This window comes from Macrobrachium rosenbergii, chromosome 10, assembly GCF_040412425.1.
Source record: "Macrobrachium rosenbergii isolate ZJJX-2024 chromosome 10, ASM4041242v1, whole genome shotgun sequence".
Taxonomy (NCBI): Eukaryota; Metazoa; Arthropoda; class Malacostraca; order Decapoda; family Palaemonidae; genus Macrobrachium; species Macrobrachium rosenbergii.
The window spans coordinates 67,939,639-67,967,552 of NC_089750.1; the positions used below are offsets into that span (position 1 = coordinate 67,939,639).

Below are 27,914 nucleotides of genomic sequence, written 5' to 3' on the forward strand. Positions count from 1 at the left end.
AACTCATAAAAGCATGCCAGCTCTGAGACAAAGCAAATTTGCAATTTTTTTTTTTTTTTTTGTGAAATGAGTTGCCAATAAGTACTACCTTGCCCATTAAAGGAGGATGCCCACTGCCCTTACGGACCTGGAAAAGGACTATGTTAAAAGTTGGCCGAGCATAAAATCAAAGATGGCAAAATATAGAAACCATACTAGTTAAGGCATCATCAGAAATGAAAACCACACTACTGCAAATTAAAAAAAAAAAGCATAAAGGTAAAAATGCTTGACTTGCAATTCTAGACAAGGAGGGCCTTCATTGAACTAATATACCTCTCAAATCTCTTTTAGATCTTTATCTCTGTTGCTTTCATTTCCTGCGGGAAATGGATCAGGTGCATCCAACATCCTATATCATAGCTACACATGGTAATTAGATATGAAAGTTTGTCGGAAAACAAGGCTGACTGATTCTTGAGCACATGCATGCATGCAAAGAATATACTTCAGGGGTGGAAACAAATTTTTTCTTTAAATCAAAATGTTTTTGTATTAATCTATAGTCTACAGCATCAATTCAACTTGTCATGAAAAGTCTCGGACAAAAATCGCAAGGAAGAGCTCTTTGTGATATACAGTTGTGTACCTGCAAGTGCAGTTAATAATGTAACTGCCTTGAACAACTCATTCGACAAAATTCTCGTATGTTAGTTAACATCAAAACCTCTTTTGGAAATTTTTTAATGGGATATCTCACTACATGTGAAATGGACACTATGTAATGAGTTTTAGAACCAAACATTACATTTAATGAAATCCACAATATGTAGGTATTATTCTCTATTTGGCATACCGACAATATTTATTATTGGACTAAGCCTCATTAAGAATAAAGGGACCCATTTCACGTCATTAGCAATTGGGTACTGTTTCCCCTGACAATTATAGATAACTATACAAGTGCATTTGTCAACACAAAACATTGATGATTTCCCTAGGAAAATATGCCAATTGTTAAAATAACGTCAGATAACATTATTATTATTGTAAATTAAAAATACCAAAGAGCCAAATTTATAAGCTCATAGAACTATCCAGGGAGATTACTGCCGTTTACAGGTGGTGAAATTTGGAGCACCACAAGTTAATAAATAGGACAGTTAAATATGAAGAGACCAGTGGGATCAGACATGGTTAGTTTTAATCCTCTGAATAATAATTTGTTGATATAACCCATCCAAAGAGACACTGGAGGTAAGGTCTACCTTCAGATGTATGAACTCTGAAAGATGGAGTCCATCCTCTAAGCTGCTGATCATGACCCTCAAGCCCTCCATAACTAACTGCTACACTCTTGGAAGCAGTGACCACCCTGAGAGACTTGTATGTCTGCTGAAGTTATCCAAAACCACTTCCTAAGCAAAACTGACTAACTGTTTAACCTGGTGGACCTCCTAAGCATGTAGAGTTGATCACTGTTTTTGGTATTTTGTTCATAAATCTTTGTACTCTGATATTTTACTGTAACTAAAAACTAATACAAATTACTAAAGAGATTCATAAAGATCTGAAGCCAATAATCTCTAAAATGCAAAGCGATTGCTTTTGTCATTATTAAAATTTCCTCAAGATTACAGCAAAAGTAAGTCATAGCATACATTATACTGGAAATTATTGTGTTTGTAATACTGTAAAGTGCTGCACAATAAGATTTGGCTCCTCCTAACAGTGAGGCATAATCACCCAAGGAAACAAGAACTTGTCATTTATAGAACATTTGGAAATCACACCTTCCTTGACATTATACAAACATATAAAATAAAGTTTAGGGTCTACATACGAAGCACTGAAAATTATGAGGCACTGAAATTTACTCTTTTAATAAATGCCTTTAACACTGGTCCATTTATGAAGCTGTTAAGCCTTTGCTCGAAAATGTTTTTACTCTACCTAGGAGTTTTCCAATAACAAATTCTTAAGTGTGATTTTCTGATTCTCAGCCAACCAGATGTAACAATAAAACAGGTCAATATTGTCGTCAATATTTGTGGGTCCTTCTTTCAAAAAATCCTAAATGCAAAAAATCATATTCAGTTCCTCTTCTATAGGACATAGTCCTTGGCAAGATGATGGGGTTAGGATTTGCAATAACAGGTTAGTACTCTTAATTGACAGAGTTGTGGAAGCCAGGCAATCTGAAAAATTACTTTGCAATGCATTTCAGTTTTAAGCCTGATTAACAACTTCCTGTGTAAGTTATCTGTTGTTCCTGGAGATTATGGGATCCCAATACTCAGTACCCCGGTGTAATAGGTAAAAATGGTCAGGGGGGCTATCTGAATCCTGAAAGAATTCTGAACCTGTGGAATACTTTTAATTTTGTCTGTGACAACTTACTTTACAAGCTCATAGGCATTAACAACCTGAGAAATCTGAAACTTTGTACTTTAATTTTCTGTATTTCCCTGATGTGCCACTCTTACAAAGATAATAAAAAAATTATCACCATACACCCCACCCAAGTATATAATTGTAATAATCATGTAAAAGGGGTTTACAATCAGAGCACTGACAGTGCTTAGTTACAATCAGAGCACTGACAGTGCTTAGTTCTTGCTATGTCCACATTTATGAAGCTATGCATTCAAGTTTCAGGACACATCGTTATTTTTAGTTCTTGTTAAAATCTCCTTTTATATACAAAAAATTATATTTAATCAGGAACGGTTATTTGCCCATTGTAAAATTGTAATACATTGTGTATAAGTTCATTCAAGATTAATTTTAATAAACTGGATTGCAATCAACTAAAAGCAGCATGTTCACTTAGAACATATAGATCACAAGTCAAGATGAAGTGAGTCCTCAAGTCTGGTAAATAACTTCAGTATAATTATTAATGTCTTTCAGTTAGTGGTTTAATGTCTTTCAGTTAGTTGTTAAAGAATTAATTATGCACGTTAAAGATGAAAAATCATTGACCTACTACTTGTTTCCAGAAATAAGCATTCCAACAGCTCACCCAACAGCAAAGAATATTTCTCTCAAGAAAGGAACTGCCTGGAGGAAACATATGAGCACACTTTAAGGTCAAGTAGTCAAACTACATACTCATTAGCACATTCATGAAGTCAGCTAAATCAACTGAATTAAGAACTCCCCAAAATATTTATTTAAGATTCCTTATTGCACTAGCTTACTAGTCTACTGTTAGAGAGAAAAAGATGTGAAAATAATTATAGCTGAAATCTACAATGCACAAACATAAAATTAATAACTTTACCTACATTTAAAAATAAAAAGCAACAAGAATAAAAAGTAAAGAACAAAGGATTCAAATATGTTGTAATGAAACAAATTTTGATGAATCAAATTAAAATTAGGCAACACTAACAGACTACAAGCACTGACTACATAAGCATGGTAAACTGTAGCAGATTGGATTAACAAAATACAGGAGAAAAGTTACTGCTACAACAATTTATAATGCATTTAATAAACTAATGCTGCCATAACATCCAACGGTAAAATCATGCTTGGCTCATATCTTCACTTATTAAGAAAGAAAGAATGGCAAAATAAATAAAAAGTTAATGCATCTCTAATATTTAAATAAAAGTCATTCTTGTGAAAATACAGTACAATACTACTTTTAACACTTATCTCAAGGATAAGCCACGCTTTTGGCAAAACTTACGTAAGTGTAGGACCCTGAAGAGTTATCAAGCAAAGGACGATCCTGGGAGGGACTCTCCACAGTGCAGGAAGTATTTAAAGATGATAATGATATACCAAACAACATATACCAGCAACCTTGAGCCAAGACTCGATACTGTGGGAAAATTTAAGACAAATTGCATAGTTACCTTGTGAAATGATGAATCCCACATGTATACAATATGAAGATAACATTTTTGCTCATCTTGCCAAACAAAATTTTCCTAATCTTGGTTCTCTGAATTATTAAACAATTTTTTTTTGTTTTTGTCAATTTTCTTCAGTTCATTGACTCTTCAGCATCTTCTAAGAGGCTTTTTATGTTGTATAAGCTTAAAGTTTACACCCCATACCTTACAACTAAAAAAATGTACAGCAAAATATAAATGGACTTCTTTATAACTAGCAAAACTGAGGTAAAAATATACTACATAACTGTCTGAAATATTCTTACTTTTGGCTGTTTGCATGTATCCAGAACGCACATAATCTTATGACGAAGATCATGCAAAGAATTCAGAGACAATCTTGGAACCAAGTCATCCCCAACAATCACAGACATCACAAAACTCTGAAACAATTCAATTAAATATTTATATTATCCAAATGCACAAGCCAGTTCAATGAACTCTTTAATCTACAATTATAGGATGCATACTATAACTACGGTATATAACAGGGAGGATGAGAGATTTTAATAAGTTCATTAGCACAAAATGCAGTCTGTAGACTTTTTGAAATCCTTGTTCTCTCTAAATACTAAGGAAGAAAGAGTGTGTGTGTGTGTGTGTGTGTCAATTTATCCAAATGTCAACTCTTCTCATAACAATACATGAGTGCAAAAACGAGATTTCTTATTATTATGAAGTATAACATGTCTGCAAAGATATCCTAAGTAACTACAGATGCAACAGACTACATTATTGCCATTATTATGCCTGGGGCTAAAATATGAGGGATAAAATCAGGACTAACACTGCATATGAATTCAGCAATGGATATGGAAATTGCATATTTTACAAAATGTCTGACTAAACTCGACCTTAATATTTCATACTTTTTCAATTGCAAATTCAGAAGTAAAGATTACTAACATACAAATCATCATCAATAATGTAGTATTATACTACGTAACATGTGATCATTCATGAAATGTATGTGCTAAGAGGTTTACCATAGCATTTCCATGGTAGGGTCTTCATTCAATAACAAGGATAAGGATATGATGAGAAAAACTTGAATAGCCACGAGATACACAAACTCAATTCCTTAAATACGACCTATTGCCTGAAGCTAACAAACAGTTCTTACCTTAGTAGCTAACGCAAACTCTTTGGAACACAACCCACCAGGAGGTGAAAAGGCAAAACACTTCAGACCAGGATACTGTGGTCTCATCATGGCAGCCAGGACTACAGCTGTGCCAGCACCTAAACTGTGACCTATAAAATAAAAGATGATGTACAATACAAAAATTATATATCACTTACTGCACCATTTTATTTCATTATCACTTGCAATTCAGTATTAAACTGCACACTAATCAAGTACTGTATCAACATCTCTAAATATAAGACAAAACTAAAAAATTGCCACCTGATTTTCACAGTCAAGCAAGCTCTTTTTAAGAGGACAGAAAGCTTTAAGGCAATAAATATTAAGCTTATCTATTAACTTCATAATACACTTTTTCTATAAGAACACAGAGGCACTGTAATATGTTTAAAATAAGAGCAAAAACTCATTCCTTTATTACTGTAGTCACCAATGATGCCAAGGCATTAGGAATTTCAAATTTCAATCAAGTCATACTTTAAAACATAAAAACTACTGGAAATGGATAACATCAAGCTAAATACTTACACATAATTTAGAGTGCAGAATATTATTTACAATGGATATATATTTTTAGATAGAATACAAAACTACGGTTCTGCACTGTTCACAATAAAACAGATTTTTGAAATCTGGAAAATTAGTCAAATTTACCCGTGATAACAAGACCATAACCATTACGAGCTAACAGAGCATCAGCCACAGCTCGAGTTTCTTCTAATCTCTGAAGTACAAATTTTGCAGCGTGTACCATACCCTTATGTGCAAAACAACCATCTGGTAACCCTTCACATTCAACCTGAAATACAATACACAAAATATGTGCCTAATCCATAAACAATTTAGATGCTACTAATTCACACCACAAAAGGATGGCATGATTCAGGGAAGGACTTTATGTCCATGGCAACTTCACTCACAGAGATAAAAAAAGGCATGTGAAACAATACAGAAAAGATGGAATGTTTATGTGAAGTACTGCAAGTTGACAATATGATTCTATGTTCCAAATTTTAAACTGTTAAAACAATACAATTGATCAAACGAAATGGTGAACTCATACCCACTGAGATATGTCCAAGTCAGAAACTGCTTCCAGATTAACTAAGAGCTACATTAGTACATTCTAATATTACATCTAAAACTATTAACTGCACATAGCCATTGCAACAATGGGTCTAAAAATCCCGGTTCATTCTGTCATTACAACTGGTTAACTGTATTGGCATTAGATTTCTAGTAAACAGTGTGCTCTAAAGACACTCTCCAGAATACAGTATCTAATTTGTTCCATCATAAACCCATCATTATATATGTCAACATTTGGTTTGTAAATATCCCCAGGCACTGCACTCCTTTTTGTTTAATTGGCAGAAGATCAGTAGTAACATGGCACAAATGGTACCTGAAGCGTTCGACACCTAATTGCCTGCTTTACTGTCCATGTGTCAGAAGTACTATTAACAGCTTAGCTCTACTTCACCAAGTGTTTCCTCCATAGCAAGATTGCCTATATTTATTGTTATTCCTATCTCATCATCCCTTAATTCTCCCCTCACTCATTCTTTTCCAACCTTTTTCTCCTGTACTCTCACTTAACTCAAATAAGTGCAACTTCTTAACACTGGAAGGTAGTTAGCCACTGCCAATTTCTGTATTCCAGACAAGCAGTTAGCTACAGCAATTTGAAATGATTATAGTAAGTACACCTCATTTTCCAAGGAAATTACTTTATGAAGCTTTTACAGATAGCCCAGGTTATATTTTTCAGTAATTTAGACAAAATCGTGTATTTTTCACCTTTTTTTATTGTTCTGGTGACAGTTATTTAGGATCAGCAGTTACTGCTCATCCTAAATAACTGTCTCGGTGCTTTGAAGATGGTTTTCTTAGTTTTTAAAAAACATGGAGTTAATTATTTTAAATTTCAATGCAGTAACTTGGCAGTATCAGTCTACGTTTGGTAATTTTGCCTGAATGATGCAATTCGCAATGGGACGGGATTGTTCTCATTAGGGTCAGCGGCCACAGCAAGACAAATTTTACCTCCAATGAGAGGTGCAGTAAAATCTTAATCTTCTACTTCTTCTTACTAGTATCTGTTATTCATCATTCATTCATCTATAAGTCACAGTTAACCAGGGTTACGAGGTTATGTGTCTCACTTGTACTCTTGGCTGATGCCTTCTGTTGGCAAATTACCAGTATAAACTTCTTGATTTACTCCTGGGTCTTCTACAGATTAAGGTTACCCAGTGACCTGTGTAAGCCTTTGACAAAAGAAACTCACTTTTTATCATAACATCAATTTGTTATAAAAAACCGATCAATCATATGGAGTGCCCACTTCCAACCCCTTGTTCCTTGATGTCTGGCATCAGTTTTTATTTACCCATGGGCCTACAGGGGCACATGCATGACAAACTGATCATCATCTGCAGGACAAAAGATAGAATGCATCTGGGAACAATCAAAACAAAATATCAGGGCATGATATAACTGATGGGTTTGCATTACAAAAATTTGTTTTGTCTCAAAAAGTCAAAATTTCTTCAATTCAGCTCCAAATTTTATACTCTTCTTGCAAATTTCTATAGGCTTATATCCATCTGGACTTTTCTCCCATTGTGAATGTTCTGCCTTTGGTCATTTCTCTGTCAATCCCTTCTACAAAACAATGAAATCCTTCCTTTTCATTGAGAAATCTCTGTAGTTTAATTCTTTCACACTAAACACTCTTATGTCGGCAGAAAATTTGACAATCACTTTGCTTTTCCATACTTAACAATTCTCAAAAATTACCTTTGTTTTTCATTAACAAGCTGTAACAGAGGCCAAGACTTAATGACTAGTCCCAGAGAACTTGAGCCATTAGCATTGCCTTTTTCAATAATGTACATTATTTTTTTAGTCACTCATTTACTACAATGGATATTTCTGAGATACTGTATAAACAAGCAAGACACCCATTACCTTCCTTCATGACTATTACTATAGATACAACATTCAATCCGTTGAAATTCTATGGAAATATGAGCTTTACTTTGATGTTCAGATGTTTAGAAATTATGTAGTAGTAATTAACAACTTAAGCTACCTCGACAAAATATTCTGTAAGTTAAGTTTCAAGCTAGCCAGAGCAAAAGCACTATAAACTTATAAAGTAATGATTTAACATTAAACAAACATTAAACATACTGCCTACAAAACTACTTAAGCTTATGTAATACCTTTAACCATCATTAATATACAAGACCACATCCCAAATCATCAATAGTTTTCACAAAGCCAAACTTATAAAGGACAAAAATGGAAGCTATAAAAAAAAAGCATGAACTTCTATCTAATTATTTAAATACTGTATTACCAAGATGGATGAACTGCAAATCTACATTTTTCTTTCACTTTTCTTTAAAATACCACAATATTTCATAAAAAAAAATTTACAAAAACTTACAACTATCATCAGCCATTAGCATCATGAATATCATAGCTTAAATAGAATCCACACTCAAAATTTCTATAAAACATGACCACAGAGACATGCATATTTACAAAGTACCTACATAATACACAGAGACCAAAAGCAAGAAGCTATTTATTTCACACACTCCTGCTACTTTAAAAAAAAATATAAATTAACCTTAAGTGCAACAGGGCAACTGTATAGAAGTCAATGCAAACAAATTTATAATTCACAAACAAAATAACTTACATGAGTGCATTGAGCAGTAAGGTCTGTTATGGCATCCTGAAGAGATAGTGTCCCTCTTATTGCAACAACAACATTTCCAGTGTCATCATCAATTGCAACAAAGAATGGAACCTGTTAAAACAGATGTTTATAGACACTAAAGTTAAAAAATAATTTAAATTCAGTAATACAGTACATGGTTAAACTCAATAAGACAACATACAACAGAAACTTGACCATTTGAAACAAGGAAGCCTTCAAGATAACATCACTTTCCAAATTATGTACAAGAATAGGTTCCTTATTATAAGTAAACCTGCCCTTTGGATAGCCATGATAGGGCTTGGTTTATTTTTGGATGAGGCTTGCCTCTTTTGAATAACAAAACAGTGAAATGAGATCATGTGTTTCAGGCTAAATTTCATTGTTGATCTAGAAGATCATTTTCATATTTATTTATGCGCCTTAGACTTGCTCCATTCAAGTTAATGTTACAACAGGTACAAAAGACTTCAACTTTTAAATTTAGAGCAAAGAAAAAGAAAATCCAAACAAATATCATGATCTAAAAAGACAACAGTAAATACTTAAGCATTTGTTTGCAAACTGTTTTACATGTGAGGATGGTCATGAAAACAATTAGATAAGCAATAAAATGAGCATCAGCAGCATCGTTATACACCTTATTCCTAAAAAACTTCCAAAGAACAGAATTATTGAAATTATTTTAATCATTCAAAAGCCTTTCAGTCAGAAAGACAAAAATTGGTCATAAATTATACATACCTCATAAATCTTGTTATGAAAAGTGATATAAGTAATATTTTCTTCTGTTAGTCCAGTAATGGTCTTAAGAGCAGCTGTGTGGCACATACAACAATTATCTTGCAACACATACGGAGGTGAATGTCTGAAACAAGGTTATTATAGTGGGCATTAATTCTTATTCTGAAAACGTATTAATGCAGTACAGTAACTGGCATTTCGCTGACAGAGCTTACAAATAATGCAGAAACTGCTGCCAAGTATATCTGACCTTGTTCAGTTAACAATATTTTTCCCATAACAATATAAATAAACTGAAAGACTAAAATGGATCATACAGTATATGTAAAAGACATCTAACTGACATTTACCACAAAATTTAAATCAATTATATGCACACTGATCTGTAATTACTCCATAGGGATGTCAGGATGCCTTTTCAACCCAGACACGGCACATCATGTTCATATTGACTTTACATATAAAAATTGTTTCACTGAGGTAATATTAAGCTCAAATTCACACTGCTTTTCCCAAGCAATAGCACTCTAAAGTTAATGGGTTCTGATCACGGCTGAACACATTCAAGAATACGTACATGCAATCAGACACATCATGATTTAATTTCTTACTCGACTGGCTTCCACTGAAAACTTTCCTTTTAAATTTAAGGTGTGTAGTTGTCCATGTGCTTAAAAATCTCAAGGAACTCTCCCTTTAGTCAATACATTAAACACTCGAATGTATATCATCACAAGAGAAAGGAGCTTTGCACAGCCACTCAGAGGACTGACCAGACAGAACAAGACTCATTTAGGTAAGAACACAGATGACAATTTACATTAAATCTCCAGTCCAAGAATGATTCCAAGACTACTAGGTAAAGAAATACCGTTCTCCACTTTCTAAACAATTATAAACTTAATGACAAAATATTTTGCTAAGACATATACTAAATTTCTTCAGAGCTCTTGCAAAACTTACTTAAAAACTGCATTTTTTATTTATAAGAGTTTAAAAAAAACTGCTGAGCTTAAAATCTGAACTGAACCTAAGGCATATGACACTCATTTTTGACTAACAGAGAAATATGCATTAAAACTGGACATGCCACCCTGATCTATAACACCATACTGTACACCATGAATTCCAAAGCAGCATATTATATGATGGACACAACATTCAGAGCTATTAATACGTATGTTTAAAAACCTAAAGACAAATAGATACTGGGTATTTTTTTTTAATTTGGTCTCTCCCTTGTTACACTGCACCATAATCAAATTATAAAATGCTCACGACACTTACCTTACGCAAGAGCAGCATTGCAGATTTTTCCAGAGATAACAGGTGGCTCTGCAAAACCTACCATACATGAACCATGGCCACCCATATGAGGCCATAGCAAACTTCATGAAGTGGTATGCAGTTCCAACTTTCATCCATTCTGGACGTGGACACTGTTGCTGTGGTAAGTCCCCCTCACTCTCAAGTGCACCTATATTTGAGACAAATCAAATGTAAAGCTGAAGTAAGCAAAACTGTAAAACATGGTTAATCATACACAAAAATGAGAAAAAAAAAGATTAGTCATAAATAACTGCCAATGGCTAAAAAGAAGGGATGACACAAAAGCATACATTTATAAATTTACAACATATACTCACACACAACACAAGCAAAATCCATCAACTTATGTTTATATAGTACTTAAAGAAATATACATAAGACAGAAGGGAGTAGAGAAAATTCATGGTCTAACTTCATGGAGGAAAACCTGATATAAAAATATTAATATTTACTGTGACTACAATGATAATCAGGTAAATGTCCACTAGAGTAAACGGCAAAATATCTTATTTCTAATTAATAAAATACAGTAACTGTTTACAAAGAAAACTATATATACTTTGCTCACTAACTAAACAGGCCAAACTGCACCTCTAGGTGGAAAAGCAAAATGCTAAATAACCTAGGGCCTTAATACAGAAAGCAGACCAGTAAAGAAAAAGAAACACAAGAAAATTATAAACTATACAAGAGAAATACAAAAGAAAAACCAAAAAAATTATAAAAAAAAATAATAGGACAAAGTGCACATAAACTATGAAGCGAGACTTGTCTCAGCCTGCACAACAAAAAGGTATCTGCACACAGTTTGATCTTCAGAAGTTTCAGCATCAACTACTGTAACTAAACGGAATGATCATTCCAATTCACTCACATGAGCAATAAGACTTCCGGAAAACTGATGGCACTGAATCTCATATAAAACAAGGCAAGACTACTTTACTGCATTACAACATTTTCTAAAATAAAGTTAAATTATATTTGCATGAAGATGCCTTTCATCTTATAAAAATCTCATTACTGCTCTCTTTACTTCAACATTTTATGACAATACATCTAAGTCTTTGACAGGCTCTGACATTTAACATATGCAAACTGTCAATCATTTTGTTATAAATGCTACACAATGCTTGAAAAACTGACCCATACAGTGCACTCAACAGTCAACTTTTACTTCAAGTCTAAGATTGCCTAACACACCTATGCTGGCAGTAGAAGAACGGCTAAGTGGCAGATGAAGATTAGTCTTTCTTCTGCTTTCTTCCCTCCTCTCCTCTTGCTTTCTCTTCAGTCTTAACAACACTAGCGCTGCAGCAACATCAGAAGCCACCAGGTCAATATCCTCAAACAGTGATGCAAATACATCTAAAAAGATAGTACAGTAGTTAGTATGACTAAAATGTGAGATAAAAAGTTACAATCAAATAATAACTCAAGCCACTTCTTTCAGTTTTGATGTCATTTCCTTTGTATATCAAATACAACTAGCTGATTACTATGCCCCCTTAATAAATTTCAAAAGGAAGAACTGAGAGCTCTTAAATTAAATTTCCAAGTATTGCTTATCATGATAGAGATCCTTGTACATTTGTGTATATAATTTTACCACCCACCTTCCCATAACACGTCCTCTTTATAGCACAGTTCCATTTCATGAATTTTTATTTGTATTTCATTTCATAAGACCAACACATTAGCAAAATACTCAACCAATTATGAGATATACGGAACCATAACTTACTGAGGATTTATGAAATCAAGCCAACTTGTAATATATACAGTATATATATTAATACAATTTAATATTAAACATTTAAAATCAGAATCAAGGTACACCTGAGTGCAACTATTAGACTAATCAAATACAACATGCCCTAAAAATCTGCATTACTAATTAGCAGTTACCCAAAATTTTGTCTGTTCAAGTCGAAAAACCAAAAGTAATTTTCTTAGTTTCCATGAGATTAGTTGATGCTTTTTTGTAGAATGAATAGAGTATCTGGTACGTAATATCAGTCACCAAGAAGCTTTTCCCAGCATTCAAGCTTTTTCAACATCGGCTTACAAACTGTCTTCTATACCTCATACAAAGACATTCATAATGCCCAAAGGGCTTCCTATTAGAAAATTAATTTGTTTATAGCAAACCAATCAATCATTCTGTGCCCTGCCTTTTCTTCACATGTTTAATTAGGAACATCATTCAAAATCCAAATATTATCAGCTCCTTTTGCCAACTTAATACAGCAGTGACTTTTCTGGTTGCCAAGTAAACACTAAGAAAGACGCCATCATAAGAATTTTACACAAAAGCTGATTTCTACATGGTCATCTTGTGTGCACAAAATTTTCAATAAAGCTCAAAAAAAAATACAATCTACCTAAAAATTTGATTTCAACACAGCAAGTACAAGAAATATGTGTAGCCAATATAATTTACCTGCAACATTCTTGAAGGCTTCAGAACTGTTTTCATCCCGAATTGTAAAGCAGCACAAAACACGACACCGCTTCTCCCACAGGTTAATATAATGAGCCCTGGAAATTAACGAAAAAAAATTCAAGGTTGAAGGTTTTGAAATGAAATCCTTGGGTATAAAACAAACTATATCAATTCACTACTATGGACTGTAACATTTTATAAAATATACATACAATACAAAAAACATCCTCCCTACATATAAAATAAACAACAATAACATGAGTTTTCTTGTTTAAAAATCTAAACTAAAATGCTCTCTAAACACTTTAAAACTTTTATTTTGCAATTCAGAATTTCCTATCATATGAAGGAGCAAGGTTTACAAACAATCTTACACAAATCAGGACTTCTTGAATGATGGTCTACATTCAGTTCAAAGTTTTAGTAGATATTTAATGCCAAATGTTTTAGTAAAAATTTGATGCCAGTAAGGAGACTTTTACTTACCTATACACAAAAATGTTATCAAACAAAGTATCCTAAAAACTAACCTAAGGATGTTTTAAGTAAATTAAGGTAGTACTGTAAAAAGCAAGTGATATATGGAAAGGATCGAGAACTCAATTTCAGGGTGCCAAACCTGCTCTTGTTTGCAGTAGTAAATTCATTTCTCGCCTAACATATCTGAAGACATATGACCCAAATTCAAAAAAAAATTTATTCCCTTTTCGTAATGCACATTTTTCATAAAATAAATTGGTATCTACTGTATACCTAGAAGTCCCTTGCCTAAGTAATACTTGCACATACAGCAATAAGGTAACAGCCACAGAATGCTTTAACAAATTTACTGTATTTCTGTTTATTATTTTCAAATAAAATGCATACGATGCTTTATATAACAGTGGCAATAAACTTGGCCTTTCTTTCAACTTTCATAAAAACTCATCAGTGTAGAGCCTACATTCCCTTATCTGCAATGAGAAACTCCCTTCCCATGAACATTTATACAAACAAAATTGGTATTAAACTTGTCATTACTCCACCAGTTCTGAATCCCACTTTCTTTCCAAGCTTACAAAGTATCTTACTTTACAAAGGAAATATATTCTCCAACTCTCCTTCATACACAGTTATGCAATAATATTTAAAATCATTTTGAAAAACCTAAAAAAGTTATTTATGTTTTAAAAAAAACAATTCACTGCAGCTGCCTAAAACAAAATTATTCTCACATTGTCACCGTGTTTCTAGACATGAAATCCAATCAACCAAGTACTAAGTCAAGAGCCTTAATCAACGTCACATTTATTACAGTCCTCAAAACTTAATTTAGTCTAACTAACCAAGTTAGATAAAGTAACTGGTTACAGTATCTTATTATAATCAACCAAAGGGTTGGTAACACACTGAATTACAAAAAACATGTTCAACATGACAGTACTATTTCTACTCTCGAGGACTAGCATGAAAGATCTTTTCTTAAAGTTCAACAGCTACACTAAAAGAGACCATAATGAAAAAGTAAAAGGCTTAGCAGTACAGTAAACCCCCTGTATTCGCGTTCTCACAATTCGCGGACTCACATATTCGCGGATTTCTCCGTGGAACATATCTACCCATTATTCGCGGAAAATTCACCCATTCGCGGTATTTTTCACTGAGAAATATTCACTAATTACTGTATTTTCATATTTTCATGACTAAATGCGCTTTTTGTGATAAAACTATTAAAATAGTTAGGTATAAGCATTTTTAGAGGGTTTTTCTTGCGTTTAAACTATCAAAATAGGCAGTTCTAAGTGTTTTTAGAGGGGTTTTAAGTATTTGCGGATTTTAGCTATTCACGAGGGGGTGTTGTACGCATCCGCCGCGAATACGGGGGGTTTACTGTATTGACAAAGTTAATTCTAAACTCTCAAAGGGCTTGGAGTAAAGCCATACACCAGCTATTTTAATCTTTCAAAACCTAATCAATCATGAATAACAAAAGAACTGCAGAATAAGAATGGGATTACAAGCAATGGACAGACACCCTTTAAAGCTTATATGGAAAAAACAAAGCACATGTTCCTTTACTTTATACAGTATACTGTACCTGGTATATCTACTTTGTGTAAATTTACTTATTTAAAGGATTAATGAACAGAGCTGGACTGAACAAAAATAATCACATTTTCTATTGTGCAATAACAGGCCTTGCTCATTACAAGATTATAGCAGCACAAATTAATATAACAAAATAGGTTAAAACATGCTCCAAATTTAAATAACAGTTTTCTGCTTGGAAATTCTCATAAAAAGACTACAATAAAATACTACACCAAAACCTGTCATGCAGAGCAGTACACAAAAATATTCTACCATAAAAGGGTATCACTAGCCTACCCTAAAGGACTGCTTTCCATGAGGTAGTTATTATCATTGGCCCCTTGCCTGCTGGGTCGTTTCATGGAGTCAAACAACAGCATTATTCCAATGATGATGAGGCCTATGGCCACCCAAGTGTAAATCATAAGGGCTGTAATATCAAGAAAAATAAAATTTTAAAATGCTAAGTATAAACATGAACTATTAAAAAATGAACTATAAAGCATAACAAAAAATAAAATTAAAATTATTCCCCATTTTTACATAAAGTATTCTCACTTTATGGCTACATGCCCCATTGTTAGTACACAAACCAAGTGTTTCGCTTTGTAAAAAAAAAAAAAAAAAAATTATGGCTATTACTGACTGAGACAAAGTCCCATAGGAGTTCACTCTTGCTTTTCAAAGGTTTCATAACCAAATCTACCTGCAGGCCAAAAATATGTACCAACTGAAAGGGTTTAGGGAAGGGTATTCAGAATTGAAAGTAACATGATTTCATATAAATTTGTATGCTTACTAATACTATGTAGTTTTACCTGACCAATGTGTCACACTTCTAGACTTACAGGCTGACAAAAACATATGTCCCGGGGCCAAGAACTCCAATGGGTCTTTCACCTATTTACCAATATCCCAGAAGGCGTATGAGCTCACTATGTGCTCTTCCATTGACTGCTTCCAACAAACACCAACAATGTTTTTCCAATAATTCTACCTCCCTCAGAATGGTAAGTTAACCAGTTGTACAGGCCAACTGAATAAGAGAATAACACCTTGATAATGCACACAAAATAAAATTAAAACACTCTGAAAATGCTGCTCACAATGTAAATGAAAAGTGGTATAAAAACAAACCCCAAATTCACTCATTTCACCATAGGCATTACTGTCCCTACTAACCACATGAATGCAAGAGCTGGTATCCCAGGCTCATGCAAAGAGTAGGTCAATTCAATCTCTTCCACAATGCACTGTGATGCTGGTAATTAACTATGTACTGAGCTACGAGGGAACAGCCAATCCTCCAAACCCATAATGCCAGTCACCTGATATATTCAACTAGTTTTAGTGAGCTCCTCCAAACAGTCAAGAGCAAAAACAAGCCTGGATTATTAATGCCAAGCAGTTGGAACTGTTGAATGACTGGTTTTCTAAACCATCTGACACGAAAATTTTTTTTATAAACCTTCTACAAGAACTCTTCCCAATAGTGGTGCAAGAATTTTATATATCTGATTTTCAGAGGAATGAGCACTTATTTTGTTCAAAGCATACTATCATCATGGATAGTTCATTTAGGCTAATAAATTATATTTCTACGAATTCCATTGGATTGCCCCAAGTACATGTTCTCGGATATGAGGTAATCAAATTGAAGCACAGTTAAAGACACCAGTTTGAAACATTACGATCATGGACACCTTTATGACCTTAGTAATATCTGCTTTACATCATCAACACAGCATTTGAAATAGTTAATATACAATGCCATTAAGCTATTAAGATTGCTATTTTTGCTTTCTAATTTAACCTCATAGATTTGAGGATTTATATAATATGAAGCTATATGGTTTGCTGCCCATGAATTTCACTTAATTTTACAAATAAAGTATCCTGACATTTTAACAGCACTCCAGTGCCAAGACAGTTTTTAAAAAATACTTCCTACATAAACAGGAATGCTTTCTGGGCAGAATATATATCTTCTTTTATAATTAAATACTTTTACCACTTTAAAAATATTTTGATTTCAAAATTACCATATATTTTCATGTATAAGATGACCTTTAGATAAGATGAGGTAAAAAATTATGACAAATTTTCATGAATTTATCTCATATCTGTAGTATAAGACGACTGATAAATTACAAAACCATCTGTGTATAGGACAGCTTTTGCAACAAAAGGTATCTTATGAAATATTGGTTATGTAAAGATGATGTTATTACATATGCTGTTTTACTTACTGTATCCTTAGAAATTCAAAATATCATATATAATCACATGTCATGCGACTTTTGAAGACCTAATTTTGGAGCTAATTTTAAGGGGGTCGCATCATACACGAAATATAAAATTAGTGTATGTAATATTCACACATTAGTATCATATTATAAAATACAAACATAACAAATATGCATCTTTTCCATGGATATTTAAACAAAAATTATGCTTTACTTTACTGTATCCAGTAATATTGTAAGTATTCACATATTACTGATTGTATCATAAAATGCAAATATAGCGATCATGTGCCATTTGCATTGTTTAGGTTTTCGTGAACGTGGACAACGATACCTTCCGGGAATTTTTGTTTCTGCATCAATTCAATTTCCGTTTACAGATAACCATGGGGAAGGTTTCGTCACTTTAAAACAACAGTAAAATGTGTTCTTTTACACCCAGTAGTTTTGATTAAAATACTTTTCTCTCCAATATGTTTTACGGTCGAGTTTGAGGGCATATTGAAGTTTAGGAGTTTCATCCATATTGCCGTTACACAATTATTTATAGTTAATATACATCATACCTATTCTATTTAACGTTATTTGTAACATAACTACAGTAACTATTTACTATCGTACAATGGTTGCAATGCAAGCAAAACAGCTCTTGTTATCAGATTCAGTTGTTCATAGCCACGGCCTAGACCGTGTTCATAGCAAAACAGTTGTTTCTCGTTCGGTTGTTTATGGCTGTACTCGTTTACTCAACAAGTATAACGTAACTAACGATAGATACTTTAATTATTCACTTTTACTTTTTTAACTTTTTTAACTAGAAGATGGGATACAGAGATTGAGTAAAAGAGGTTAGCCCATAGTAATTTTGTCTCTCAAAAAAGGAACTCACATGATACACATGATACAAGATAAAATAATTTTTTATGGGTGAAAATCTGGAGGTCGCACAATGCACGAGATCACGTGTTAACGAGTATATACAGTAAACAAAGTAAATTCATTACTATGTTTTTCCTATATGCATCTCCTAAAAGGGAAACCATTATTTTGTTTACGTTTCATCGCTAATCATAAGCAACCCCTAACAACAATATGATTAAGTATGATAATTATCATACATTATCGTTCGCATGACTGAACTGTTCTAAACAGTTCAATGAAAAATGAATATGATGTTATCCTAAACGTTATTACTACCATAATTACACTACATTACCGAACCATAACTCGATATTTACATTTTGTCATCTGGCCTCTCATAGATAAAATTGATTTCATTGATATGGTATTATTCCTCGAATAGGCTCTTTGTTATGAAGATATGCCAATAATATATAAGGTAAAAATGGCTTTATAACCTTTATTATCAGTTTATTTCGTTATGTGAATTTTTTCACGTATGTCAGTGGTTATCGCACCGAGGCTGTGGCTAGCCTACCAATAAATATCACTTAGAATTCAAGGTTTGATTTTTAGAAAATGGCAATATAAGACGACCCCCAATTTTTAGGGGTGAATTTTATGATTGAAAGGTCGTCTTATACGCAGAAATATACGGTAAGTCTCATTTTGCTAAGCTTTCCATACAACACTTTTTCATGGAACTTCATTCACCAACAGGTGGCATTCTTTGTCATATATTAATGCTTACGGTCTGAATGATCAGACAAAAGCAAATACACATTCCTTTGTGAATGAAAAATCAGCAAACTTAGAAGAGATTGTAAACACATCCTAAAAATCATTCAATATCATGTGTAATCAATTAAATCTCAAACATGGGAAACATATTAATATTACCTTTCATCAGAATAGGTAGTACAGTGCCCTCCTCACATGATACTTGATTGTTCAATAGCCACACCAAACCCATAGCATTCCATGCAATCTCTGGGACACCCAACAGGACTCTGTAACAAATAATTGCAAACTAGTTATACAAGTACAGTATAGTACAATATACTCATCAGACGGATATTCTGAACTACTTTGCTGCTATGACTTAAATGCTCTTTAATAATCCTAAGACCAATATACATTAGGACAAGGGGCCGTGTAATCTTGAAAAGATGATATTGCCAAAACCTCCCAAAAAATTGCTCAGAGGCGATGTTGGCACCTCTGCAACCAGAAGGGAGCTACTATATAGTTTTTGGGTGGCACAAATTAACAGTCCCAAAAGCTCTCAACAGGCTTAGCAAGCCAGCAAGCTTTTACTAAATTGCTCATGAAATGCACAACTTCCCTCAGAACAGATTACTGCCACTTAATATGGGATTCCTGAGGCATAACAACTTACAAGCTTAATACAGGCAGTCCCCAGTTATCGGCGGGGGTTCTATTCTGAGGGTGTGATGATAACCGAAAATCGCCGCAAACCGGAAATCGGCAACTTTTGGCGCTTTATTGGCAATTTTCGGGGCTTATCAGTGCCGAAAAGTGCCGATTTTCGGTTATTGGCAGAACTACTAGGTATGTATTGGCGCCAATACTCAATTATTGCGGTGATAAGCGGAAATCAGCAATATTCAGCACCGAAAATTGCCAATTTTCGTCACTAGACAAGCCCCGTAAAATGGATCGCCATAAACTGAGCCCGCCGTAAACCAGGGACTGCCTGTAGTTTGCCTAGCGTCTGGTGAGCAAATTGAGAGTGTTACAAAAAATAAAAATCCTCACACTGCCATATGGAGTATCTCACTCTAAGTCATTAAAAGAAAATGTCTTATAAATCACACTTCAAAGCAGATGTTGAACCTGACCCAACTAACAAATTTTCTTCAAGAAAAATGAGCAACAAATTGTTGCTCTTCTCATCTCTAAGTTACAATTACCAATGCAATGTTCTCGAGTTTCTCAATAAGAGTTCTGGCCAATAACCTACAACTATATACAGGCAGTCCCCAGTTATCGGCGGGATTCCGTTTCCAAGGGTGTGATGATAACCGAAAATTGCCGCTAACTGAAAATCGGCAATTTCGGCGCTTTTTCGGCGATTTTCGGGGGCTGATTATCGGTTATAGGCGCCTCTGTTAGGTATGTATCAGTGCCAATACCCAATTATCGGCGCCGATAAGCGGAAATCGGCAATTTTCAGTCCCGAAAATTGCCAATTTTCGTCGCTAGACAAGCGCCATAAAACCGGATCGCTGTTAACTGAGCCCGGCGTTAACCGGGGACTGCCTGTACAGTACTAATGCACATTTCAAGTTACTGTATATTCATGACAGAAAATTCATAAACTCTGCTCAGTTAGCTGAATTTTCATATCTTTGCATATCTTTAATCTAAAGAAATTAAAAAATTACTGATAATCTCAATCAGAATTGAAATAACAGAATTAAAGCACCTTGGTGCACAATACAGAAGGAAAAAGATATATTTTATCGCATGACGGATGACAGAATGGTAATAAAGAGCTAAACACAGATCAGAACAACAATATAGGGCATTAACGCATGAGCAACATGCAACATAAACAGAATTTGTTTGGATTTTAGTGCCATTTCACCAGTAGTGTATTGTTCTCACTATCACATTAGGGCTCAATTTCTCCTTCCTCTGTTCTAAACACTTCATGTACAGTATAGCCTTTCTCATTTTTACACATTTCATATATAGCCCACACCAGTCATTCCAACAGCAGCTAGTTCATCTTTGCCTCTTTCAGATCTTCAAAGTTTCAAGCCCACAGATGTTTCTACCCATAATTCATTTAGATCCATGTGGCATTCTCTTGGTTTCTAGTCACTTTTAAAAAAATTTTTCTTCAGAAAAAGACCAAAGTTAGGAGTAACAAACATTACTCATATTTGGTAGTTAAACTGATATCCCCTCCCTTTCCCAACACAATTTGGTACTGATGCAATAAGAGTAAGTTCAAATTGAGGCATGGTCATTATTTTTTTAGTTATTCAGCCTTGGAATATAAGAGGAACAGCCTATATTACCTACATTACAATATTCTGTTTTTTAAATCCTCATAAAATTCCTACCAAATACTGAATAGCACTGCATTAAACCATGAGTAAAATTTATTTATCCAAGTTAGCAAAATATAAAAACAAATGCAAAATAACTTACACTGATGAAACTACAGAATTAATGACAAATCCTTATGTTGTAAAAAGACCTCAATTCCTTTCATTCCTGTCAAAGACACATTTCCTCATTACCACAGGCTACTTGGTCTACACTGAACAGCATTAATTAGCATTAAATACACTGTACCTGATGACCAACAGGTCTGCTACACGTTTTCTTGGCTCTGTGTTCATGATAGTACCCCGGCTGCTGAATATGACCAATATAATAGTGACAATCAGCGTAACACCCAGCAGTACCATGGCACCCACCAAGAAGAGTCGTAAAAGATCACTCCCATGAGAGCATCGACTGGTATCACTTTCATGGTGGATGAAGAGGGCAAGCACCAATCCAAGCCTGTTAATACAAAAAGAAAATTATATTGCAATAAATGATTGGTATACACGTGCCAATAATGAATGTTCATCTCCACATACATACAGTTTATACAGATACCCTGATTTTAAAGAATTCCATTTACTAACAATTAATTTAAACAGCATAGAATAGTAATCAGTAATAGACAAACCTTAACAATTAATTTAAACAGCATAGAATAGTAATCAGTAATAGACAAACCTACCAAGTGCAAAAATGTATAAAATAAGCCTTGCTGCATCCAAATATATAAAAAGATCTTAAAAAGGTCTGTAATTGACTAAAAGACATTGCGTGTTTGTCAAAGGGTGAGGTTATCAAAGGTTAATTCAGAAATCAATTCTTTTTGCACAGTATGTGGCAGTATTATCTGAACTCCTCTAGGCACCAAAAATGTTCTGAGGTCCTGGCTACTTAGATGAGAACTAACCATGAGATGGGAGGCTACGGATAAGCTAAGATTTTTGAAAATTAAAGCACAAGAAAAGAAAGATATGAGTGGCAGAGTTTCACAGAGGCCTTTGCATCACACACATTACATCACACAATGTTGGAGGCAATGATAAAATGGGTTCTGTTCCATAGAATAACAATAATAATTACCACAGATAACTACCACTGTACATATATTGTAGAAAACGTTCAGTTGAGTCTTCTATGCTATGTTGCCTACCTTAATGAATACATCTTACTTCCTATCAATATTAAATGCTACAAAATTTTAGAGTAAACTATAAAACAAATCTCTCCAATATTCACCATCCTGCGCGAACCAAAACTTCTATGATTCCTGGGATGACAAAATCATCACTGCCAATCCTCCATCGTTGTTGAAACACCACCAGCGCAGGCATCTTCCTTCAGGAGTGTATACATGTGTCTGCTGATAAAGAATAGCTGTGAATTCCAGATTGTCATCAAGGTACAGTATTTTGGTCTAAATACACAGATCATAACAAGCACTAGCAATGAGCATACTCAAAACTGTATCATGATTATATACCATACTCCAATCCTTAACTACAATGATATTGTACATTTTGGATTGATAAATAAGCAAAAGTAGCAATAAATACACTCTATGAACCTATAAGAATAATGAATACATGAGAAATCATATATGTGAAATACTACAATGCTAAAATTATATAATTTTCCTATTCTTCTAAACCTTGGGCCACGAAAAATTCTGTTTATTCTATCAGAATTATAATAAAAAATTTGGTGACAACTTATAACACATTTTAAAATATTAAAGGACCCTTAATCATTACAGTATTCCATTTTTCCAGGCCGCAGAATTTAGTAATGATTATATCAAATCTGGTGTAAGTAATGTGTTTCCAGCTAACTGCAGTACAGACATATTAGAATGTTTACACAGACATGATTAGGATTTCCAGAGTAAGGAAAGAAGCAAAAGGGTTATATACTTTGGACCTTTTTCTATCTCACCATAAGCTCTGACAAATGGCTTGTTAATAACTACAAGCCACACTTCCAGGTTACAGTACTAGCTTCCATGAGTTGACAAACTCCCCATTATAAAAAAAAATAAGAGACTACTAAGACACTTCTAACAAATTTCATTTAACCTCACCGTTTACTAGTTTTCAAAAGTAGTAAGTTCAACAGATCTTGGCATCTGTTTGGTTTCTACATACTTCATACGTGATTTCAGTGTTCATTCATGTCAAGCTAGTTCTAATGATGTGACAGTATCCAATGTCGTTAAAAGTTGAGCATACAATCACTACTTTCTCCCAGCGGGGTTAGTATCTCTCCCAGTGGATGAAGCTGGAGTTTCTACAACTGATGATCATTACTACAACTACAATTTAGACTGGGCAGTCACCCGAAAAACAATGTAGTTAATAAAATTATACTTAGTGAACCATTTTCATGTTCAATCTACATAAAATCATGATATATGTGTGAAGCTTGAAACTAAAAACAATTCTTTACCAATAGGTCTGCAATACTGTCAATGTCAGAAGCAGCAATGAAAAATTTACAAATAAAGTGTTGGAAGAGGCAACGAAAAATTAACAATTAAAAACAATCTACGACAGTGAGAAACATGGATTCAATGTACCATGCAGAGTTACTCTGAGACAGACCTCTCAAGCAAGTACAAAAAACAAAGTGCCCATACCACTACCAGCTGTTTAGGAATTGCTTTATGACTGAAGCCTATAGTTTTCATGTCCATGATGCAAGAAAAATCCTGGCTCAATATTTCCAATACTTTTCCTAGGTCTATAGTCCACCACCTCCACAAAAACTCACTGTAATATTTCAATATCCCAGTGGGCCATTTTATTTCAGAGGCCCAAACCAAACTGTATGTTTGTATTTATAGGGGAAATTTTTTTGTTTATTTCATATTCTCAACCATGTTTTCCCCTGAAGAGTTTTCAGATTTGAGGAAAGTCGTAAGTCTTTGGTCCATGCTACTGCACTAATAATCCTGACTGCAAGACATCAAAAACAATTCAGCAGTACCAACTTTAGCCTATAATTTTCAAGATTTCCAAATTTTTGTTTCCTTGCCTAAATAAAACCAGGAGAGAGACCAACTGTGTGTGTGTGTGTGTGTGTGTGTGTGTCTGCGTCTGCCAGAGAAACCTGACAAGAGCTCTGTAGCCTAGCCTTTTAATGATCGAAAAAGTCATGATACTTCAGGACTGGGAAAGGTTAGGTTAGGATCGACAGGCTACGATGAAATATCTTAAAATGCACTTGAAACTGATGAAGCAAAGGTTGCTTTCATTACATCTTACTCTTAGGCATAACTTTACCAAATACTGCTTGAATTTGACACACACAACCAAACCTAAAATAGGCTATCCTAGGCGTAAACTCTTAGAGAAAGTCTAACACAAGCCTATTACTTTGTTCCTCTTGAATATTTAGTACCCTGTAGGCCAAAATAGCCTACAGTAAGACACTGCACAGCAAAAGGCTACCCTTCAGGCTAGGGCACAGGCTACGGGCGTTCTCCTCTCAATCCTTGCACGAAATTAAAACGAAATACGAATGGACAGCCGTAAAATCAATCGCTCAAATTGAAAAAATAAAGCTTTTCCAACTGATACTTGAACTGTGTTACGATTTCCTTGTTAGCTAAAATCGGCTTACCTGGGAACAGCCCAGGGTAAAAATGTCATCGGTCTCCAGTCATTAGCATTTCCTATTTTAAGCAATTCTGCGTTGCATTGATCCCTGTCATCTTCATAACCAAAAACAATGTCAACAAACGTTCAATACATGTGAAAATACCTGAAAATTTCCTGGATACTCTATGATACGGAGGTTAGAGTATAATTTCCAGCGCTCGTTGTACTTCTTCGTTGACACATAGGTAACCCGTTGTTCCACTGAGGGTCTGAAGAAGAAGAAGCTAAAGAAAGTTTCGTAGACGTACGCGGTGCTTGAGAGTGTTCATTATTCGCGTATCTTATCGGTAGCCATTTTGCTAAGTGAATTTCGTGAGTTTACAAGGTATTATTTTACTTTAATACCACAACTCGATATTGGGATTTTGATGCAGTGCTCTTCAAGTCTCTTTAATATGCTAAAATCTACCACAAATTTATGGCATAGAAATACTGACCATCTTTTGTTTATGTTTTAACATTAATTCTCTTGGGAGTGGTTGCGGTATTCAAGTAAATATTTACCATTTGCACACGTCCCCACTTTGAAACACATTTTCACAATAGATGTTAGTATTGATCTCAGTTTAGCTAGTTTAAGAAAACATTAAAAAAACTATGTAAGATGAAACCTCAAGATTCAGATCAATATTAACGAAATCTAACTGGAGCTTCAATTGGTGACATAATTGTTTCTCTTGTTATCCAGACATTTTGCCTTCAAGTGCTTTTGCTTATTAACCTCTTTGAAAAAATACACCGATTTATACCTTAGGCTTTAGGCTTTTCAAGAACTATTAGTCTCCAATCACTGTATCTCAAAAAATATTAGTAGGAAAATGTGTGGCATTTACATACACATAAAAAAGTATCGAGCAAATTAACTTATTTCACAAACAGTATGAAAATAATCACGGTTCTCCTATGGTTTTTCAACATTTACTTGGTTATGATGCCACTTTATCTGAAAAAGGATAAAAATCAGATAGCGCTTTTGTGTTAATTTCCGCAGACCCAGTGTCAAACTTCGGATAATGGGGAAGGAAACAAAAAATAATTGATAATTTCCCTCTTTTTACCTCCTCTCTTACTAGAAAAGATTAATGCGATATTGACAGTTATGAGGAAAGAAAAAAAGGTGTCCTTTCCGAATAACGTAAAATGCATACTGTCTGATAATTACATCATACATTAAACAATTTGTAATTAAGCTGAGAAGACTAACATCCAGAGAAAACTTTTCACACTTGTCAAACAAATACAAATAACGACAAACTTCTACCATAAGCAATATCCCTTCACTCTTTTCAGTGTCAAAAAATCTTTCCTGGAAACTAATAAACAAAATCCTCCATTAAAGATTCATCATTGCTGCCTATTTAGGAATCTTATAACATGATATAGGTAATTTAGTTGATTTCAGAGAGGAAAGAAATGCACGTAATTCTATTCATAGATGCTCTTAGAGTGGCAAAAATTACTCTAAGTTATTTATAAAGTAAACGTTTACTTTTTTCGTTGTGTGAAGATGCGTTTAGGCACCCGCCCCCCCCCCACCCCCAAAAAAAGTACAGCACATAACACATATGATTCTAAATTTTAGGATACTCTCTCTCTCTCTCTCTCTCTCTCTCCCATCACGTGCTTTTTGTGTGAGCGTGATCCGGAAAATGCTAAAATCAGCTTGGAATCTCTGTTCATTTTAAGTTTCATGTGCGGTCATTATTCTCTTCAATAAAGTAAGCCGTGAATCTTATTATTCTCCAAGATATATTCTCTTGCCTCACATACTTACCTCTTAATATTTTCCTTCGTACCTACACACACACTATATGCTAACAGGACCTCGTTTCAATGTCCTGTTAGTAATTGTATTAATGCACAGATAATTGTGTAAGCGATAAAGTTAATATATATATATATATATATATATATATATATATATATATATATATATATATATATATATATATATATATATATATATATATGTGTGTGTGTGTGCATATGCGTGCGTGTGTGTGCGTCTTTATGTATCTGCCTGTCTATGTACGTGTTCATATGAGAGCCGTGTATCATAGCACGAACGTCTGCTGTATGGCTTTCGGAAATGGTCATCGATGAGGTGCACGTTATAACCTACCCCCACATATAGTATCCTATCTAGGAAGATAAGTAAGTCTACGCTAAGTCCGCTAATGTTGAAATTTGGAAACATCTTAAAAAATGGTGAGCAAAGTTGTTGGTACATTCACTCGTTGCAACACATCTTGGGCATCTTGGTCGAGGTCGAATTTCCAATAGAAGCGAGTTTGCTACGTATAATAGGGATACGCAGGACCCACTATATGTGTAACCATCCGATGGCTATAACCTACTCCATAGGGCAACTAGCAAAGGCGGTAAGGTTAAGAGGCTACTGGTCATTGAAACGGGGCTATGTTGAAAGACCTTATTAGTAAAGGGCATAAGAGACGGCAACAGATGTGTTCACAGCATAGTATTTGCTTACCATGAAAATGAAAGAAGGTTGTGGGGCGGAATCACCGGTAACCAGCGCAAATTTCACTTCAAATTTACGCGGACATAAATTTCCGTATAGCTGACTGAAGTGCCGTATCTTTGAGAGATAAATAAAATAGCACTCCAATCATACTTTACCAACGCAAAATTTGTTCTAGACTAGTAAA

General features: G+C 34.2%; 1 protein-coding gene across 9 annotated transcripts in view; it reads right to left on the reverse strand.

Annotated features, from left to right (window-relative positions):
* Positions 1 to 27,914, reverse strand: part of LOC136842781 (diacylglycerol lipase-beta-like) — a 48,161-nt gene that overhangs the window by 15,463 nt on the left and 4,784 nt on the right. For 2 of the 9 annotated variants that reach the window (XM_067110613.1, XM_067110612.1), the window contains exons 2-15: positions 25,349 to 25,454; positions 22,826 to 22,949; positions 21,833 to 22,045; positions 19,403 to 19,512; positions 15,654 to 15,786; positions 13,284 to 13,381; positions 12,044 to 12,208; positions 10,802 to 10,991; positions 9,515 to 9,638; positions 8,750 to 8,860; positions 5,689 to 5,833; positions 5,011 to 5,141; positions 4,154 to 4,270; positions 3,680 to 3,814 (exon numbers count right to left, since the gene is read on the reverse strand). In XM_067110613.1, coding sequence (XP_066966714.1) covers positions 3,680 to 3,814; positions 4,154 to 4,270; positions 5,011 to 5,141; positions 5,689 to 5,833; positions 8,750 to 8,860; positions 9,515 to 9,638; positions 10,802 to 10,991; positions 12,044 to 12,208; positions 13,284 to 13,381; positions 15,654 to 15,786; positions 19,403 to 19,512; positions 21,833 to 22,045; positions 22,826 to 22,920 — 1,767 coding nt within the window. In that variant the 5' untranslated portion in view covers positions 22,921 to 22,949; positions 25,349 to 25,454. Of the gene's footprint in view, positions 1 to 88; positions 128 to 3,679; positions 3,815 to 4,153; positions 4,271 to 5,010; positions 5,142 to 5,688; positions 5,834 to 8,749; positions 8,861 to 9,514; positions 9,639 to 10,801; positions 10,992 to 12,043; positions 12,209 to 13,283; positions 13,382 to 15,653; positions 15,787 to 19,402; positions 19,513 to 21,832; positions 22,046 to 22,825; positions 22,950 to 25,336; positions 25,455 to 27,914 lie in introns of all 9 variants that reach the window. The other 7 variants (XM_067110608.1, XM_067110609.1, XM_067110610.1 and 4 more) reach the window with 7 other exon arrangements.